Consider the following 20,748-nt stretch of genomic DNA (forward strand, 5'->3'; position numbering starts at 1 on the left):
TTTAACATCAAACTTGGATTATAATTTAAATTATAAATCTCATCACTTGGAAAAGTCCCTTTAAAATTTAGTAAACCTGATTGCATAGAGAAATTTTGCAGCAGGACAAAGGCAAATTTACCAGTCTAAACCTGGCAGAATGACTGTTTGCATTATGCTGGTCCCACTTGCTGTAGTTGTTACGTGATCAAAAATTTATCAAACCATATTTGTCGAAAGCTTGAGTATCTTTGACATATCCAGCAAGATTCTGTTAGTGATTATAAGTTATATTCTTGTGGTTTGAAAATTAGTGTTATGCGATTTCTAATGTTTTCACTCAGATATAGAAAATATTTCTCATGAGCAGTAGAGAAGACTGAATCAAAATTCCAAGAGACTCAGGTATCAGTTGAGTTCTAGATCTAGGCTTCCTATCTGTATATATTTGATCAAAATCATAGATGGAGACTCTGAAATAGTACAAGTCAACTCTGAATGTTAGTGATCTATTAAGAGAAAACTTCATTCTATGCTAATATTACTTATATCAATGCCAGTTTTTTTCCTATAGATGCAGAAGTCAAAACATTCTGATTTGACCTATTTGGGGCAATTTTTCAAACAAAAATATTGGTAATTCATTCAACAACAACAACAACAACCCAATAGTGAACAAACAAACAAAAACCAACCAACCAAAGAACCCCAACAAACCAATTAGCATAGGGATCAAGTTCTCTTTCATCCCTCACACATGTTCAAAATATTCCTGTATGTTCAGCAGAAATAGTGAACTTTGGGCCACCATGTCATGCATCCCAAAGCCTTAAACAAGAGATGGATTGAGCCCCAATCCTCATGAAAGGGAAAATGAAGCTGCAGTTAAACCAGAGAACATGGGAGTAGGTTATACACAGGCTGCTGCTGGTGTGTGAGACTCTCCAAAACTCCTTGATAAATGAATGTGAGAGTAGAAATAAGCTGGCCAGAAATACCCAGGGAAGGGATTCTTCCTGTACTGGAAAGACTTTGAGATGGCTGGATTCTCAAAGCTCCAGAGCATTTCAGGACATTTTACAGGTGAAAGTTTAATCAGAGATCACTTACATGGCAGGGAAATACATATATTGCTGGACCAGGCTGTAATTTTCAAGGAAGTATTTAAAAATGGCTGTGGCATTTGCATAATGTCAGGCAAGTATCATAAATCAGTATAGGTCTGTTTCAGTCAGTTGTGTTGCCATGAAATACATCTGCTGAGGTACTGGCCTTTCCTTTCATTTCCATTCATAACCCAGCTCAAAGGATAGAAAATGGCATTCTTTCCATATACATGGGCTGGATTTAGGGCAAGCCTTTGAATAGCTGCTGTGATCTACCAGGAAGTCTAAGAGTGACTGAATTTCAGTGTCTGTGTATATCCTAAAACTCTACCTTTAAAATGCTGGAAATGAACAAATTTTAATTGTAAGAGCCTTTAGAATCTTGGAGGAGGGCAACAGTAAAATGAACAAATTTTACTTGTAAGATCCTTTAAAATCTTGGAGGAGGGCTGGAAATAAATAAATTCTAATTGTGATATCCTTAAGAATCTTGGAGGAGAGCAGCACAAAAAATGTAAAGTGTACTTTTCGGCAGCTGTTTTTAGGAGAAATGCAACTGGTTACTGGAGAGAGGCTGTTTTGTAAAGGTTTCTTATATGCTCCCTTTATGATAAGTCCTCAGAAGTTTTGATAGAATGGATCTCTTTTGCCATATAGTAAACAAGGGCATAGTACAGCACAGTTTCTTCTTCCAAGGGCTCTCAATCTGTAGCGATAGAGCAGGCAACAGTGAGATCAAGGATAAAGAGGTAAAGGGCAAGTTGCACAACAAACATATGGCTCAGCGGAGACATTACTGGAGTCTTGACAGGACTCAAGAGCAGGGTCTACCCAGTGCTGAGGACAGGTGAACGCTGCTTTGATGCTGCAGACAGTGTGTGGAGGCAGCACTGTTCCCTCCCCCTGAGTAACATATATAAGATATAACCCACATAAAGCTGAGAGACACATTAGTTCTTTCCTTAAAGATTTCTCTGACTCTGAAGATGTCTACCTCTGCCTTTTCTCTACTTTTCCAGATGTTGTCACCCCAAATGGCTTGAACATTAAGAAATTTTCAGCAATGCATGAGTTTCAGAATTTGCATTCCATGTACAAGGCTAGGATCCAAGAGTTCATTCGAGGTCATTTCTATGGGTATGCTTTTACTTTTCAAAAATTAGCAATGCTTGTCCAACACTATTTAAAGCAAAAACCAAAGCAGGAGGACTAACAAGTACTTCATAGAGGAGTGGAAATGTTGAAACCACCTTATTCAAATATCTGTCGGGGATTTCTCAGTCAGAAGCTGAGGGAATTTTAGACACCAGATCTGACTCTGCTTAACAGATTGTGATACCAGACACCAGATCTTGATCTGTTTGTTATTTATCCAAGTTACAGTTTGTCAGATTAAGATAGTCAATTTAAAGCACAGCAGAAAAGCCTCACTTCCATTTTTCTCTTGGGATAATAAGTTCCTCCAGAATAGAAAGCTGTTGTGTGTTTTGTTTGATTGTATCTCGAGAAATACTTTGTTCTTGTCTGTTTTCTTACTTTCAGCCACCTTGACTTCGATCTTGACAAGACTTTGTTTTTCTTCATTGCTGGGAGATATGAGTTTTCCAACAAAGGAGCTGATATGTTTCTAGAAGCCTTATCAAGATTAAACTTTTTGCTGAGGGTAAGAAAACTTACACAGCTGTTGAAAGCATAGAGCTTATGCTCAAACTGACAATACTGGAAGTCATCTGCAAGAATTCCCTTTCAATACTCTGGTTTATAGGAAAGTAATTACGGAATATTCACAGAGGACTCTCTTCCTGAACCATCAGAATGTATGATGATTTCAGACAGTTTAAAAATAATTAATTACATAGTTCAAGAAGTTAATCCATGGTTGCCTCCCTGGTTTTTAGAGAGAAGTCATGAAAATAGTATTCTAGAGTTTACCCTGATGGCTTATATATTATGATGGAAATAAAAGCAAGTATTTAAAGCTGCATTCTAAAAACACTTTTTAAGCAAATTGCTTAATTCATCAGGACTCGATCGTCATCTTTTAATTCTCTGAGTACTGCTGCCCCACTGGATGGGAATGTTGCATTAAAATCCACAGAGTGACAGTGGCCTAGTGCAAAGCAATGGGAAGCCACTCAGTTCTTCATGGTTCTGTTTCCTCAGCTACAAAATAAGTGCAATGTTTCTAAATGCCGTTATGGAGTACTTCAGTGAAGATAAGTGCAAGGCCTTGTTAAAAATCACAGAGCAGAGCCCTCACCTACAATGAGGGTGTTGAAAATGTCTCCAGGTGTGTCTCAAAGACTGATATATTGAAAATAATACCCAGAAAAAATGCTAATTGGTTTCCAATCATCTGGCAAGGATCAATTAGTTGTAGTCCTAGACTCTGTCTTTTGTACTCTTATCAGTTAATTATATGGAAAATAAGGATAAAAATTATGATACTGCAGTGTCAGCAGGGATCAAAGAATCACCAATGTTCAAAGCCCTAAGTACACTTGTTTTACCACAACCTTTACCACAATGGCATTAATATGCCATTTAGAGCCTCTGGATTTTCTGGAAATTTTTAATCCCTTCATGCACACAGATCACCTCACAGAACTGAAGTAGTTCTTCCACAGCAGAAGTTAGTTGTTTGGCAGTGCTGTGCAACATCAGCTGCCAATTAATGGCATTTACGTGGCTGTTACTTTGTGAATGCTGGTAACATGGAAGGTCTTGTGTGATAAGAGGGAAAGAATTGCTTGAGCAATTATTGCAGCAATCTCTTTTTGTAGCTAATGATTTATATCATAGAACCATAAAATCTTTAAGGTTGGAAAAGATTTACAAGATCATGGAGTCTAACCTTTGGCCAACCACCAGTTTTTCAATTAGACCATGGCACTAAGAGCCTTGTCCAGTCATTTATTGAACACTTCCAGGGAGCGTGACTCCACCACCTCGCTGGGCAGCCCCTTCCACTGCCTCATCACCCTTTCTGTGAAGAAATTCTTCCTGATGACATCCATTGCAAACAAGGCTGATGGAAATTAAAGGAAACTGAGGCTAGTTTTCCCAGGCTCTATAAAACAGTGTACTGTTGCTTCTTCCATAAGCTGAGCCTGGATTTCTTGCATTATTCTTTCAGTTGGTGACATCTGATTAGCTGTTCTAACTACACTTACTCTGTAATTGTTTCAAGAGGTAATTCCATTGGGAGTAGCAGACTGCCTGTACTAATTGCAAATCTGGAAATGGTGGTACTTCCTAAACAAGTCCCGGTGGTGTTCCTGAACCTAAAAAGTACATACCATTGCATGGAATTGTTTTATTTTATGGAGACATTTTCCTCTGCTGGTTGAAAACCTTACTAAAATTCTGTAAATAAAATAGGGATGTTGGGAGATGTTAATGCACACTGGATCGTGCCATGATGGATTTGGAACCTGCTTTGAAGAGAGGGCAGGGAAGAGCATTAATTAACATCAGCAGCATAGATGACTCCCATAGATTATCTTATACTATACATTTCCCCCTATGTCAGTCTGACAGAAGGCACACTAACAGCATGTTTATGTATCTAAAATTTGAAATGGAGGCAAGTCAAAGTAATTTAATTTTTACAGCTCTGAACAGAGTTCACCCTTAGCTTTTCATTAAACAGTTTCTGAGAGGAGTAAAACCTCGTTCATGCATCAATGAATGGACCTGGTATTTTCAGCCTTGTTCATGCACAGGAGAAACTAGCAAATGAAACCATCTAGAAATAAAGGGTTAGAATTTACAGGAAGTGCTTTCTGCCTTTGAAGTAGCTAGATGGGAGAGATGAGCAAGAAGTTACTTGTGTCTTTTTGTGTGTCTGGCAGGTTCTTTGCCAGGGTTTCAGGTAGAAAATGGTTGCTCTCTCTCTGCCCATACAGTTGCTGTTGTAGGAAATCCCTCATCTCATGCCTAGACATGCCTCAGCTAGCACACCAAACACTCACTCCTTTGAGCCAGCACAGTTTGTGTCAGGTGAAGAAGTGTGTAGGACTTCTGTTTTTCTGCAGTTTATGTGCACATCCAAAGCCGTGTTCTCTAAACCATGAGAGCTCAGGAAGATCTGATTGCCCAGATTGAAGCTGGGTGACATCTCTGTCAATCTCTGACAAAACTTCATTTGCAGGAAGAGCTACAAGATCTGAGCCTTCCTGGAAAACCAAAGTGCATCTGGCATTTCCTGTGACTAATGCTTAAAGTTGGATGTGATAACCATGAGATAATAATAATGAGATTTATTTTTTTTAATTCCTCTCCATTTTTTGTCATGTAGGTTCACAAGACTGATGTTACAGTTATTGTGTTCTTCATCATGCCAGCAAAGACCAACAATTTCAATGTGGAAACCTTGAAAGGACAAGCAGTCCGTAAGCAGCTCTGGTAATTGCCATTCCCACCCTGGTACAATCTGATGTGGATTCATGCAAAAGTCTCAGCTGAAGAGTTATGTTCCTTCTTTTTGCTAAAACTGAGGATTGTGGGTAACTAGAATGTATGTCAGGGATGAAAGAGATGGGAAAGATAAATAAGGTCAAATATTTCTCCTTTTAGTTTGTTTTCTTTTGTTTGTCCAAAGTTATTTTTAGTTAACTTGCCTTGCTGTTCTATTAGCAGCAGCAATAAAGTCAAATGCTCTAGAAAATCCAGTATTCTGGATGTCTTCTGGCTGTTTCTGGTACTCCCTTTGGACGTTCCATACAGCTCCCACAAAATAAAGACTTCTCATTTTTCACAGTGAGCTTCTCTGTGGAAAAAATAAATCAATTATACATCCTGTTTTATTTAGAAATACAGAAATTGCACTGTGTGATCCAGAAGATCAGCAATTGGTAACAATTGTATGTAATTTTCTATATGGACTACAACATTATGGCAGTGGCCATAACCAAGCAGTGAAACTTACAGTTATGGAGGGAAAATTGTCACAGCCTACGTATTTTGTAACTTTCAAAACAAAAAAGCAAAGCAGGAGCAGGATTAACCTTCACTTTAACTGCCTTGTGATAGGAAAAGACTGCTTTCAGCTGTTCTTCTCTGTGAAAAACAAAAGACCCTCTGCATCACTGTATGCAGCATTATCATGGTCATAATCTGAACTCCAGGATAAACCCACCTGCTAACAGTATTCCATAATAATATCAAATGATTTTCAGGATGCCACAGAAATTAAAGACAAGAAGAGGTTGGCACTTATAAAGGAATACAGCACTTAACAAATGAATATGTGATGGCTGACTTGAGGTATAAAATCCTTCTTTTCCTCTGCTTCTGAAAAAGCAGTCTATCCCATCTGGGTTAAATTATAGACATTGTGCGTGGCAATCTATGAAAGTATAGTCATGTGGGAACTATCCTGCTGGGGTTTGGATCAGTGTGGCTTAATATTTGGCTGATTTACAACTCACCCAAAATTAACTCATCCACTCTTCTGTCTGTTTTGAGCTGGGAGGGAGCACCTTAAAAACAGGTATGTGGATTCCCAGCTTGGTAAAGTTTAGGATTTCACTTAACAACTTTCATCTTAGCCTAAAGTATAATTAGAAATCAGAAAGGCAGGAAAGGTTCTGTGAAGTCGAACTTTACCCACAGGAGATTTACTCAAATTTAGAGTGCACTTGCTGTTTCGACAACAGGCCACAGGCAGAATAATAAAAGTGACTCTTTGCATGCAGTACAGCGGTTCACCGGAGTTCTTCCTTAGCTAAAATACAACATTTGTCTGACACAGGCCTCATTAATAGCTTAAAACTTGGCCTGAGCTTTTCAGGAAGTATTTTGTTTTGCAAACTAATTAAGTCAAACTACCTTTTAGTCAAACACTTGTTTCCAAAAGTCTTTGAGTTGGAAAATAGGGCAGAAAGTAAAGGGGAAAGCTTGCTTTGAAAAATCCCTATTTGTTTAATTCTTATATCTTGCATCTCTCTTCTAGGTCAAGAGAAGTTGGAAATCTCTCTGTCCATTTTTAATGATCACATTACAGTATGTAGGGTCATATATATGACTCTTTTTTTCACAGCTGGCATGTGGTTTACTGATCAGAGAAGAGGGTTAGAAGGAATCCCTAGTAAAGCCTGACTCTGGCTTTCCCAGTGCACTCATCTGTAGGTGCAGGTCAAATCCTCAGTTCTGCTGGAATCCATCAGCACAGCTGCTGGCTGGAGAAAAAAGCTTTTAGAACCAGACCTTTGTCTGCCTCTGCATCCTTGGTTCCAGCAGTATATCAGTTTAATTTCCAACAGCGGAAATCTCTTTTGTACTGTCTTTGTCCTGGATTCTCCTGTTTTATACATATATTTATTTATCTTCCTAGGGACACTGCACAATCTGTGAAAGAAAAGTTTGGAAGAAAGCTCTACAACGCCTTGCTGAAGTGAGTGAATAGATTGCTTTGCTGTGCCTTGCAGCGCCTCATGTTCAGGTGGCTTTACTTGTGCTGTTTTTGTGCTTCTGCTCTTTGTGTAAGGAATTTTGACAGCCATAGTAGGGCATGGAAGAAAGATATGGGACCATAAACAAGATACTTGTTTAACAGGCGAATCACAGAGAAAAATAATAAAGGTATCAGTAGCCTATGGTGGAAAGAGTCATAAGAGACACAGGCGATGTCTACGTAACACGAAAGCTTATCCACTGTCAAAAACAAGCTACTTCAGCTTAAAAAAGCACCAGAGGCAAAGTAAAATGGGCTAGTGATTTGGTCATACCATTTCAGAAGACAGGTGGAAGTGAATAACCCAAAGTACAGGTGAGATGACTGGAACTTCAATAAAAAAAAACTGTGTCCAAAAAAAAGATGAAACCAATTCTTTGGCCTTTTTTTGAAAGTTAATTGGCAGATCACCAACTATATGGGAGATCACAATATAGGGAATATAGAAGGGCCATGAAAACAAAGGAAAGGTTCATGCTGATATCAGCAAACTTTAGATCAGACCTTGTTGGCCATTTCATCATTATCTTTACAAAAAGGACAATGTGTCATTTGGTAAAATTGATTGTGTGTTTCCTTTGCAGAGGAGAAATCCCAGACTTGAACAAGATTCTTGACCGAGATGACATAAGCATTATGAAAAGAGCCATCTTTTCAACTCAGGTCAGAAAATATGTTATTTATATAAACATCTAATCTGAATAATGAATGTGATGATGTAAAAGGATTGTGTATGTGTAGTGGTTTAGATTTGTTAATTTGAATTTTCTGGTTAATGCATCAAATAATGTGGTGGGATTTAGTGCTGGCTAAAATCACCAAGGTACTTACTCATTTCCCGCTGTGAGATGTGGATTAGGGGAAGGACAAAACAGGCTTAAAACTTTAAAGGAATAAAGAAACTTTATTAACAGGACTACAAGAATAAGAAACCATAATAAAACCTCCAGAAACCTTTCCTCTCCCTGCCCAACTTTTTCTTTTCTCAACTGACAACATAGAGACAAAACCTGGGATGTTAAAACAGTACCAGCTATACAATAATCTTTCATCAGTCCTTGTAGGGAGAGGAATTTTCTCTTGTCCTGTCATGGACACTTTTCCACAAGAAACAGTTTTCTTGTGGCTTTTCAATTCCACAAATAGTGGTATGTGTGTGTTAGGAAGAAGTTTTCAGCAAATACAATTCTCATCAGTAACATTTAAAATCAGCTCTGATTATTTTTAGTGTGAGTATGACCCAAACTAATCTTTTGGGGAGTGTCTGGATATTCTTTTGGTCACATGTATTGCTAATTATTTTATTCTGAACTGTGAACTTGTTCCTGAGCCTGGATTTTTATAATTTTATTAAATATGTGAAATCAAACTCTAAGGAGATACAACATTGACTAAAAATCTTCAAAATTAAATGATGGGACCTTCTAAATGTTAGTACAAATGAATTTATTTTGATTAAATTAAGCTTATTCACATAAATGACAACGGCTACCACTGTCTTCCAGTAGCCTTAGGAAATGGCAACAGGACTGTTTGCCAAGAGTTTGCCTGATTTATGGATTGCCTTTTCTGTTTTCAGAGACACTCTCTGCCTCCAGTGACCACCCACAACATGATTGATGACAGCAATGACCCAATCCTCAACACCATCCGGCGTATTGGGCTGTTCAACAACCGCACAGACCGCGTGAAAGTGCGTTCTGGCCTTCTCATTTTAGATACAAAATGGGATTTCTTTGGACATTCTCAGTCTGCATAGTTAGCATAGGGAGTGCAGTTAAAATCTTGATAAGGTGGTATTATACTGCTAGAGTACTTCTTCTCTCTTCCTCTCTTTCCAGGAATAACAACTTCTCACTGCACAGAGATCCTCAGGTGCTGTTTAGCTAAGCTAATTTCAAATTAGAAGTCTGAGGATAGGGAGTTGTTTTCATTGCTGCCTCCTTCACTGAATGAGGAGCTGCTACTTCTGAAATCAAGAAAGTGCCATGGGTCATTTGCACCCAGATAGAAAACTCTGACATAGATTCACTTGCTTAAAACTGGAGGTCCAAGGTTTGAGCACAGACATTCCTGGAGTATTGATTCATCTCTTAACAGGAACACCCTGATACCCAGCATTTGCTGTGAAAGATTAACCAGGGCTTTGATCCTGAGCAGAAAGAATTCCTGTTCATGCCGTGCTCATGTTTACATCACCTTTTGAAACTAAATTTACTCAAATAAATCCTTTCCTTACTTCCATGTTTACCTTGTCAAACCACAGAAGTGATCATCTCCTGCTTTCACAGGTCTGCCAAAATTGGTTTCTTTCTGGCAATCTCTGACATTCTAACTATGACTATCTCAACATCTAGTCAAAGCTGAACCTAAAATTAAAACTCTTCCTCTTCCAAACCTTTTCTTTAAAGCCAGATCTAGGGTATCTCTAACAACGACGTATCACTTATTCTCAGTTTCTTTTTAAACCCATGGCTATACCTGAGTAAATATTTTCTTACACTTCCTCGTTGCTTCTTTCTGGCTTAATATATGAACTAACTCCACTGAATTCTGGGATCATAATATGGTAATAATACATGAGATATAACAAAAGAAGGGGGGAAGGATGCACTGTGTACAAATGTAGTTTAAAATGCCTCAGAATTAACTGCTTGAAAGCATTACAGAACAGATAATACACAACACAGCAGACATCTCCTTCTGCTTCTCAGCAGATGTCAAGTTTGTAAAAGTCTGTCATTACCACTGAAAAATTACCTCCTGCATGAACAAGCTTAATACTTAATGAGCTGAATATAATGAAAAAAAAATTCTGTAAACTTCAATTTGAAAGTAGTTTTGAGAGAGGTGTAACATATCTAGGCAGACACAGCCGGCATGTGAAAAATAACCTGAATTCCAGTGGAATCACTGGGATCAACTAAGCTTGCAAAATGAGTTTACAGCCCATTTACTGTTTGAGTACATTAATTTGTTTACTCAAGTGAGTAGCATAACAATCGTATTAAGAAGGGATAAAAACTTATTCTGGGCATGGAATAATGGCTCTGGTATGTTCATGTAGGGAAATAAACCCAGAGCAGTTTAAACCATTCCCTCATGTTTCTTCCTCCTGAAGCTGACTGGGCACTACATACAAGGCACTTCTCAACTAAGCAGTGAATTAAGTTTGGTCTTTAGAGCTGTCTTTCAGCAAGATCAATTGGCCTAGGCACAGGTTTGTGGTGACAGGACTATAATGTGTCTGTTTTCAAAATTCCCTCTGTTCATGGGAGATCTGTAGAGTACAGTGAACGTGCCTTTATTTCAGGGAATGCTGTGAAGTTCAGAAGTGCTGTGTCTGCCTGAGGCCTCCTCCTAATGAGGCACCCTATAAAATCACAGAATGGTTTGTTTTGGGAGGGATCTTAATATTCCAACCCCTGCCATGGGCAGGGACACCTTTCACTATCCCAGCTTGCCACATCCAACCTGGCCTTGGACACTGCCAGGGATGGGGCAGCCACAGGTTCTCTGGGCAACCTGTGCCAGGGTCTCACTGCCCTCACAGGCGAGAATATATCCAAACAACTTATATCCAAACTTCCTTATATCCAAACAACCTGCTGTCAGTGTGAAGCCATTCCCCCTTGTCCTGTCACTCCAGGCCTATGTAAATCCTCTGTACCTTTGTACAACAGACCAAATCTTGCTAAATGCCACAGCCTTAGGCCTAATTCTCAATGCACATGGGCCACCTTGATGAAGAAGGATAAATACCTGTCCAGTAAAAAAAGGGCTCATTATCAGTACTATTTCCAGGACAAGAATGCACACAGGCAGGATGCATTGTAGTGTGAGAAGTGGGGTAGATAACGGATGAATGGTCAAAGGAGGTGTTGTCCAGATACTTAGAAAAAGACCAGGGTGAATAAGTTGCCTAAGCGTTTTTATAAGAGAAATATAGCAATGATGGTTTTCTTTCACTCCTAACACAAGTTTTGAATATCCAGGTGATCCTACATCCAGAGTTTCTTTCTTCAACAAGCCCCTTGCTGCCCTTGGACTATGAGGAGTTTGTTAGAGGCTGCCACCTTGGTGTATTCCCATCTTACTATGAACCCTGGGGCTACACTCCAGGTAGGAATTCTGTAGCCTTAACTAACATGGAAAGATGAACAGGCATTCTGTTGAGGCAGCCAGTTCCTTCTGGAGTGCTGAGAAAGCTCATTAGACTCTGTTTTCTCTGCCATGCAAAGGTCTTACTGCTGGCAAAATTGTCCCTGCACTGGACTCTTTCCCATGCTAATGTGTAATCTTTCAATTTTCTATGGCTTTAGAAGTAGAAATAGTTTTTAAAATTTAATTCTTGGTTGGAGGATTTTAAAAGAATGTGTGCAGGAATGTAAATTAAAAAAAAAGCAGTGCAAGAAATCTGATGCTGTCAGCTGACAGAGTTCAGTGGATTTAATTCAAGAAAACAAGTTTGAGAGAATTATGTAATACCATAGCTAAGTTATTTAACATAAATACATGAAGTGGTAGTGAATCTCATTGAATTAACTGGAAATTTCTAGAAATGCACACAGCATATAGATTCTGACTTCAAATATTTTCTATGTCAATACCCATTTATGTCTCCCAGAAACAAAGACTGCTTTTTTAAGGTGTATTTATAACTACTTTATAGACACCAGTTTTATTTTCATATGAATGAAGGCCATGTAGATGTCTTTGCACTTTGTTAAGACAAGAGTCTGCATGCTGGTTTAGGTTAGGCTTAGGCTCCTTGGCAAAAACTCTTTGAAGAGGGTAAGCAGTTATCCTTTTTCATGGCTGTGACAGCAAAAACTACAGAAAATGCATATATTTTTTGATTTTATAAAAGTAGCTCCACATCTACTGTGAATGCAGTCTGGAGTTAATGATGGGGCTTGTTGTTTTGGGGTGGGCTTTTTACTTCGTTTTGTTGGGTTTTTCTTCTTGCTATAGAGACCTGTTGTCAAGCCATCAAAATCCAAAGTTTGATATACTCCTGCTCCTAAGAGATTCAGTTTTGTAAAGAGTTGTGAGCAGCTAATGAACATAGGTGTGCATTAGGCTCCAATTTAAAATGTAAATAGTCCTGACTATATACTGGGGTTCTCTGTTTCAAAACAGAGCTCCCAGAAAGTTTTCAGTTTACCTGCTCTGAAATGCAAATGTGTTTGCAAACACAGGGTGAATTTTGTGTTTAAAATTTCTTTCTGTATTTTTTTCCCCATAATCCACAATAAAACATTATTATAGTTTTCACTTGACATTTTCAGAGCAGCTCTAGGGTTATGGGACATTTTGTCTGCTTATTTTGGTTTATTTTTTGTCTTAAGGTGAAACCATTGCAGGTGTATTTCCCTGAAACCCTTTTTGCCTGTTTCTTTCTGCAGCTGAGTGTACTGTGATGGGCATTCCCAGTGTAACCACAAACCTCTCTGGATTCGGCTGTTTCATGCAGGAACATGTTGCTGACCCAGAAGCTTACGGTGAAAACTTTAACAGCATATCAAAATATCACCTCTGAGTTAGAAAAGCAAAAAGCACAGCAACCATGCTGTTACTCCTCAATTTTGTAACTCAGAGCTCTGAATATCTTGTTAAGTTGGACAAGTGATTTCAGCTTTCATATTTATCCAAACCCTTTCCAGGTTGTTGTTTGGTTTTTTTTTTTTTTCATCTCCCTTTAACCTTTTGTCTGCTGTATCCTTCCAAATTCATCACTGCTCATATCAGACTTGAGTCTCCCAGCATTTCCCTTTAGTGCCTCTGGCTGCATTATAACACTCTGAGCCTTCCAAAGAAGCAGGGAAAGTCTGCTTCTCCTAATAGTCTGGGACTTTGAGACCAGTGACATGACCCTCCCCAAACAAATATTAAATTACCATGTACACTTAAAAATAGCCATGGAAATAAAAAGAATCTACTTCAAATAATGATCTGCTCAGGAAGGTTTACAAATGGTTCATGACTGGTATGCCAGTGGCTGCCTGGTATGTCAGGACAATATCCTCTTCAGTCATCCTCTGCCTCAGTAGATCCTCCTTTTAGGGTTGATTGTCCCTGTTTTAGAACTGGTGCAGTTGTCACTAAAGCTGTGGCCTCCCCAAGGCACAGAGCAAGGCACAGCCCTCCCTATCTTTTCCTCCTTGCTTAGCCAGGGCTAACAGGATGCCCCATCTCTGGAAGCGTCCCAGGACAGGCTGGATGTAGCTCTGAACAGCCTGGGATAATGGAAGGTGTCCCTGCCCATGGCAGGGGGTTGGAACCTGAAGATCTTTAAGGTCCCTTCCAACCCAAACCATTCTATAATTCTGTGGTTCTGTGAATATGTTGAATATGTTCCCAAACTAGGGCCTCTTTCCAAGTACCTGGGCTTGTTTCCACAATAAGGCAGAGACAGCCCACACTGGTGCCGCCTTTGCCCAATGTAGGGGCAAGGGTTAGAGCCAGGTACTAAATATAGATACACCTTCCTGGGTGGACATGTCTTTGAGATCCTTCAGAAAAACCACACAACACTGGTCACTTGCTTTTCTCTGCCAAAGCATAGATGTGATTTGACATAAATTACTGTGCTGGCCCCAGACACTTCATTAAGGTAGTTTTGCATCTGTCATGTCCATTAAGAGATCTACAAGGTCCGGTTCCCTCTTCTTCCCCAACACCCTGGTCTAAGGAAGGTGGCAAAAATAAAGTACTCATCTCAACAATGTAGAGGCAAAGCTTACCTCTGCCCTCTCTCTGCCAGAATTGTCTGTTGAATGATGTATATGAGTTAGCTGTCTCTATGGAAACACCTTTATTTCTACAGAAAACACAGCCTCTCTCCTACAGCCTGATTCTGTCCATCCACACTTGTGAATTCTACAGCAAGCTAGGAAAGCACTAGATTACGTTTTCTTTAAGAAGCCAGTATTTTAAGAATTATGAGAGATAAAAATTATATGTGTTTATCCAGAAACTCTAACTCTTGTGGACATACTTACAGAGCAACAACAAAGCCTCTAAGTTTTGAAGAATTTTCTGAATTTCAGCCTGAAAAGTAAAGAAAATTAAAGTTTAAAAAATTGCATATTCCTCTGCATCTCTCCGTTCCATCAGAATGGCAGCAAATGTTCCAGTTGTGGCTGCCTTTTAACATTATAAAGGATATACTGCATGTAACATTTGTAAGGCTACATGACACAGATTGGAAGTGTAGAAGGTGGGATCCCATCTCCAGTCCCACTCACCTTGGCCTTTCGTTTGTCCCTCAGGGATCTACATCGTGGACAGGAGGTTCCGCTCGCCGGACGAGTCGTGCAACCAGCTGACCCAGTTCTTGTACGGGTTCTGCCAGCAGAACCGGCGCCAGAGGATCATCCAGAGGAACCGCACCGAGCGCCTCTCGGACCTCCTGGACTGGAAATACCTGGGCAGGGTGTGTGGCATAGAGGCATTAACAATTCCAGGCTCATAGGCCTAGCCAGAGCCTTCAGCACGGTGCTGCAATGACACAGCACGCTGCTGAAATTCCCCACTCAAAGGGGCTAAAGGCAGAGCCTGCACATTTCAGTGAAATCCTTCCATGCTCCAGTGGCAAGGAGAGACTGAGTAGGTTAGAGCAGAATCCAGTCACACCACCGAGCTCTTTCTGGTGCTAAACACAGTGTTAAAACCTGGTGTTGCTGGCAAGCCTACACTAAGGAGGATTTGTGTTCCAAAGTCTTCTGAACACTTCCAAAAATCCTTATGATCCTTCTTGAAAAGCTGTTGAGCCCTGTGGCTCCTCAACACTCTTTAACTACCTCTGTGCTTTAAATGCAAAGTAGTGGATTTAATTTAACAGAGAGAGCACTACAGTACCACCTACTAAGAAGACAGTAGCAGAGTATTGTTCTCAAGTCTGCAGCACTAAAAAAGTGGATGCACATAAATCAGTTTTATAAACTATTTTGGACCTTTTCCTGCTCTGATACCTGTGTGAGAACCTTAGTATTTATATGGTTCCCAGCACTGCATAAGATATATCATGCTGTTTTTTCCCTGCATGTGCTGCAAACTCAGGAATACAGTGGATCTAAAAATTTTTAGTCAAATTCTTAAATACCAAGCATAAGTGAACTCATAAATGTTACTTCTCTGTCACTGTTACACATGCTTTTGTGCAGTCCAAAGTGACTTTGAATGAGTCTAAAACTTAAGTGTAATACATATGTACTCAAAGATATAAATTTTCCTCGTTAAAAAAAACCCAGTTCTTTCCTGAGGGATAAAGAATACCTGTCTCTCAATAGGAACTACACTGAACAAGACAAGTCCTAGTTTCCACCTTAATACATCTTACAGGCACCTTATTCAGCATCTGTTCCAGACTTTTTTGGTGTGAATCTGCCATGAATGTCTCCTCACTTCACAGTAAAAGCAGTGATATCAGCTGGATTTTGCTTATCTGAAAACACTTTAGCCTTTGTTCAGCCATCTTTTAGAAGAAACTCATTTTATGTTCCTTTCCCCCCTTGCTTAAATCTAATCTCTTGATTAGAAATCAAGATTTCTAATAGCTTGTAATAGCTTCTCTGGTTTTTTGCAGTATTACATGCATGCCAGACACTTGGCCCTCAGCAGAACATTCCCAGATAAATTTGAGATGGAACCAAGTGCTCCACCAAAGGTAAAGTCTGCTTTTGGGCATGAGTTCATTTTAACTGCTTTACAAGGAAAGAGAAGAAGAGTGTGAGGGAGAAGAGAGTTGGCAAGTTTGTGTTTAAGTAAAGGGAAGTAGGAACTCCTAATTAAAAGCTTAACAAGTTATAGACCCGGTCTCCAGTCAGGAGTGTGCTGTTTTGGACAATTTTCCTCACAGTAGCTGGGCTGTGTTTTGGATTTGTGCTGAAAGCAGTGCTCATAATGCAGGGATGGTTTAGCTCTTGCTGAGCAGGGATTGCACAGAGCCAAGAACTTTCCTGCTCCTTACTCATCCCACCAGCAAGGGGCTGGGGGTGCACAGGGAGTTGGGAGGGGACACAGCTAGGACAGCTGACCTCAACTGACCAAAGATACATTCCAGACCTTATTGGCATTATGCTGAGTATATAAAGCTGCAGGAAGAAGGAGGAAAGGGGGATATTCAGAGTGCTGGCGTTTGTCTTTTCAATAAATATTACTGGTGATGGGACCCTGCTCTTCTGGGGATGGCTGAACACCTGCTTGCCAATGGGAATGAATTCCTGGATTTGCTTTGCTTGTGTGCACAGCTTTTCCTTTCCCTACTAAACTGTCTTAATCTAACCCATGAGCTTTCCCACTTCCCCCATTTTGATTCTCTTCTCAGCCCCTCCAGGAGGGAGCGAGCTGAGGCTGTGTGGGGCTCAGTTGCTGACTGGGGTTAAACCACAACTTACGGGTATCAGATCCAAACACAGGGGTTACCAGGTGTGGCACAGGAACAGGTTTTCAGATGATCTAGACTGAGCTGGATGGAACTATGCCACTTCGGACCAGCTGAGGAATTGGCCCTAGAAATTCCCCTTGGAAGAGTGGCAGTTCTAATTTTTGCTTCTGCTAAATGCCGTGGAGATGTTCTGCACCAACCAAATAGTGGAAAGTTGTGAAAGGATGTTCTAGGGAAAGCAAGGCAAGGTATTGCCTTCATCTGAGCATGGTACATTGGCTGGAGCTGCAAGGGATCTCTTTAAAGGCACACCTTCAAACAGTTCTTGCCTAGTCCAGATTAGCACCAATTTGAGAAGAGAGGCTGCTCAGAACCATGTTACTTGAAACTAAACCTCCAAAGAGCAACTCTTTTTGTTTTTTTAGTAAGGAGAGAGAAGGTTCAGACCAAAACCCCTTGCTGGGTTCTAGTCTTGCAGATGCTGACATTATAACTAGAAAACGGTTTTGAATGTTCAGATTGAAGCCTGAATTTCAGTAAGCAGAAATACAGAAGGATTTTGTGTTGTGCTGATTGTTTTAAGGCTCAGTAAAGATAGCTATGTTTTGCAGAAAGTGATGCTGGAAGGGCAGGATGTTGTTTATGGCACAGGGTCAACATCTCTGTCACACGAGCATGTACTTAGTGGCAGAGGATTGATGGGATCTGGGTTGAGGGAACCTCAGTTTTAGAGTGCAGGGTAGGTCTAGCTTACATCTGACCACTGGCTTCCTCTGAAGTGATGATAGCCTTAAATTGCTGAATAAAACCCAGTCGAGGAACTCAGTTAATACATCCATCTTGCCTGTCTCTCTGCCAGACGGAAGGTTTCAGGTTCCCCAGGCCTTCATCAGTGCCGCCATCACCCTCTGCCTCCCAGCATTCTAGCCCCCACCACAGCGAAGCCGAGGACGAGGATGAGGATGAGAGATACGACGAGGATGAGGAAGCTGAAAGGGACAGGCAGAACATCAAGTCCCCCTTTTCCCTTGGAGCCTTGCCACAAGGAAAAAAGAAGCAGCATGGAGAATACAGGAACTGAACTCATTGCTCTCATCCTGGCATTGCTCCCCATCCACTCAACAGTTTCTCCTGTAGGCTTGGCAAGCTTTGTGTTAAGAACAGTGTGATTTAATTAGGGGAACCATAAATGTTACTTGAGCTACACTCTTGGAAAGCCTAATATTATTTCACCTTGAAAGTAGTTTAAATGACAATTTTTCTGTGCCCCTTTAAGGTAGAAGAGATTTTTCAGTCTTAATAAAACTAGAGAATGAGACAATCCCCTCAGGAGCTTACACAAACTGGAGATCATACCTTTGTCTATGGAATCATCTGTATTAATCATAGTCTACATAAATAGCTACATCTTGGGTATCCCAAAGGAATTCCTGCTTCATTTATGTTCCCCTTCTCCCCTCCTAAATGAACATGAACTTTAAACCAGAGCTCAAAAAATTAGAGGAAAAAAAAAGTGTTACACGGGAGAAATACTGGAAGAGTTAAAAAAGATACACTGAAAATAAAATGGTCTTTCTTTTTCCTGATGCTGTTTATTGTAAGCTTACATAATTTAAAACACTTTTTTACAGCACACAGAAGTTTCTTGATCCAGTGGTAAAACATGCATCCTGTGGAATAATATAAAAAGTCTTATGTAGAGGGCATTTGAATTATAGAGATAAATAAAGTCATCTTTATGAGGTCATTTAGACTCACAATAAACAGCAGACCGTTTATTTTCTGATTCCTCTGGTATGTCTCTTTTATTGTCATCTTGTTGTAGATTCTAAGTTTGTTAACAAACTGGTTTGGGAGGAAATTAATGTAACTTGGCTAAAATGAATGACAAAATTTCCTTGAGTACCACCTTCCCCTGCAGACAAGAAGTCACAGACCAACGTGACAACATTCAAGGATAAATAATTTCTATTAGCCCATGCTCTATTTCTCTTCTAGAAGGAACCTAATCCTAACAAATAATGCTGAAAAACTTTCAGATATCATTTTGAAATGCAGCTGAGACTTCAAAATTTTGGGGAATAACTGATCCTCACAAGAAGAACTAAACATTTCATTTGCTTTACAGAAAGCCTTTACAAGTATTTCAGCTCCTAGAGAGACAGAGATTTCCTGAACAGGCTCTTCAGAAGCACATGATGTCTTGATATGAAGATATTAGGAAGGAGATCAGTCTCTTGTTTTTCAAGTTTGCACATCCAGGATTTTATTCAGCGTGTCCTTCAGTAGGTAGGACAATGTAAGCTTTGGAGGTATTTACCTTTCCTGTCAATCCCAGGGGGAGCTTAGATGTCCAACTTTGGTTAGGCTCCTACCTTTCAAACACTTAACCAATGCTTGATGACATGGTTCAGACTATAGCCCATTTGGGATGAAAAGTGACAATGTGCCTATTTGTATTTTTGGCCACCTACCTAAAGTCAGTTTTAAAACTGGACTTTCATTCTTGAGCTAATTCAGATACTTGAAAGAATATTCTCAGAAGTCAGGTTCCAGGTTTTATGGTAAAAACTTACTTGGAATTAATAGGAGTCGCTATTTCTTTAGCCATTTAAAAGGTAATTAAACACTGAGTAGTTTTTCATATAAAAGTGGTGAAAGCAAAGATACTGCAAATATTTTCATTCACACAGTTTACTACGTGGAGAACAACTGCATTTTTTGTTTCTTCCACAAAGTGCTCCTAATCAGAGCTCCCTTACAGAGTCAAAAGATGTAATGGCTGAGAGTCCCAAAGAAATACCACATAAAAGGCATATTGATTGAAAGTTGATGTTTTTATAAATAAATAAAGAAATCTGTATTTCTTGCATGTATTTCAAAGCTGTCTTGTAAAGCAGAAAAGCTGTGTGTGTTTCAGCACGCTCACATGCTTTGAGCACCCTCCTGGTCTTAGAAAATGCACAGCTTTTGAGATAAGACTAATCTGAATTCTCAGATTCAGGTCCTGCAGTGGCCAAAGCCACCTCTGCCCCACGCCTTGGGCTCATGTTAGTCCTGCCTTGATTCCAGGATTAACAATTACTAACAAGGCAATTTATCTACAGCAAAACACTTCTGTATGTTGAATTTATAGCACCGTGGGAACGGCTTCTCATTCAGCCACAGCAACAGATTGCCTAAATTAAATGCCATACATTCCCAACAGCTACTGACACCTGACAAACTTGGTAGCAGCTCTCTGTTACATAAAGTATTGTCTTCCAGATGGAAGTTACTGGGGTTTCACATACAGCTCACCAGCTAGGCAGAAGGTTTATTCTGTTTCATCATATTCATGAGGAATTGTTTAAGCTTGAGACCTTAAATAAGGAACATGCACAAAACTCTGTCAGCTAGGAATAGGCTGAGTACAGTTTGTGTATCACTGGGATGGGCAGGGGCATATAAATTTCAAGACATTGATAAACCAAAAGATGTATAACCCCTCTACTTTTCAGTTTTCTAGTGGAAGGTGTCCCAGCTCGTGCCAGGGCATTTGGAACTTGATGATCTTCTAGGTCCCTTCCAAACTAGGCCATTCTGGGATTATGTTCTCTGACTCTATACTACTTTCTGTCTGAGCACTGACTGATGATCCTGTAAAACATGCTGGAAAAATCACTTAGATGCACCTGAGATATTCCAAATATGTTCAAGACAAAGGACAACTGAATTAGGGAAAGGATTCTGGTGGATACCACTGGCCTTGAGGTGAAGTTCATCATGGATGTGTTCTGTCATACAACAAACACTGCTATTGGAAGATAAATTAG

General features: G+C 39.9%; 1 protein-coding gene across 1 annotated transcript in view; it reads left to right on the forward strand.

Moving 5' to 3' along the window:
• LOC131573406 (glycogen [starch] synthase, liver-like) overlaps nt 1–19,735 on the forward strand; it is a 42,354-nt gene extending 22,619 nt beyond the window's left edge. Inside the window, exons 7-17 of the mRNA XM_058827345.1 lie at nt 2,105–2,222; nt 2,628–2,748; nt 5,386–5,492; nt 7,423–7,482; nt 8,127–8,205; nt 9,122–9,235; nt 11,538–11,664; nt 12,951–13,046; nt 14,817–14,980; nt 16,133–16,213; nt 17,793–19,735. Of these exons, the coding sequence (XP_058683328.1) occupies nt 2,105–2,222; nt 2,628–2,748; nt 5,386–5,492; nt 7,423–7,482; nt 8,127–8,205; nt 9,122–9,235; nt 11,538–11,664; nt 12,951–13,046; nt 14,817–14,980; nt 16,133–16,213; nt 17,793–18,014 (1,289 nt within the window). The 3' untranslated portion in view covers nt 18,015–19,735. The remainder of the gene's footprint in view (nt 1–2,104; nt 2,223–2,627; nt 2,749–5,385; nt 5,493–7,422; nt 7,483–8,126; nt 8,206–9,121; nt 9,236–11,537; nt 11,665–12,950; nt 13,047–14,816; nt 14,981–16,132; nt 16,214–17,792) is intronic.
• The last annotated feature ends 1,013 nt before the right edge of the window (nt 19,736–20,748 follow it).

The sequence above is a fragment of the Poecile atricapillus genome, chromosome Z (assembly GCF_030490865.1).
Source record: "Poecile atricapillus isolate bPoeAtr1 chromosome Z, bPoeAtr1.hap1, whole genome shotgun sequence".
NCBI lineage: Eukaryota > Metazoa > Chordata > Aves > Passeriformes > Paridae > Poecile > Poecile atricapillus.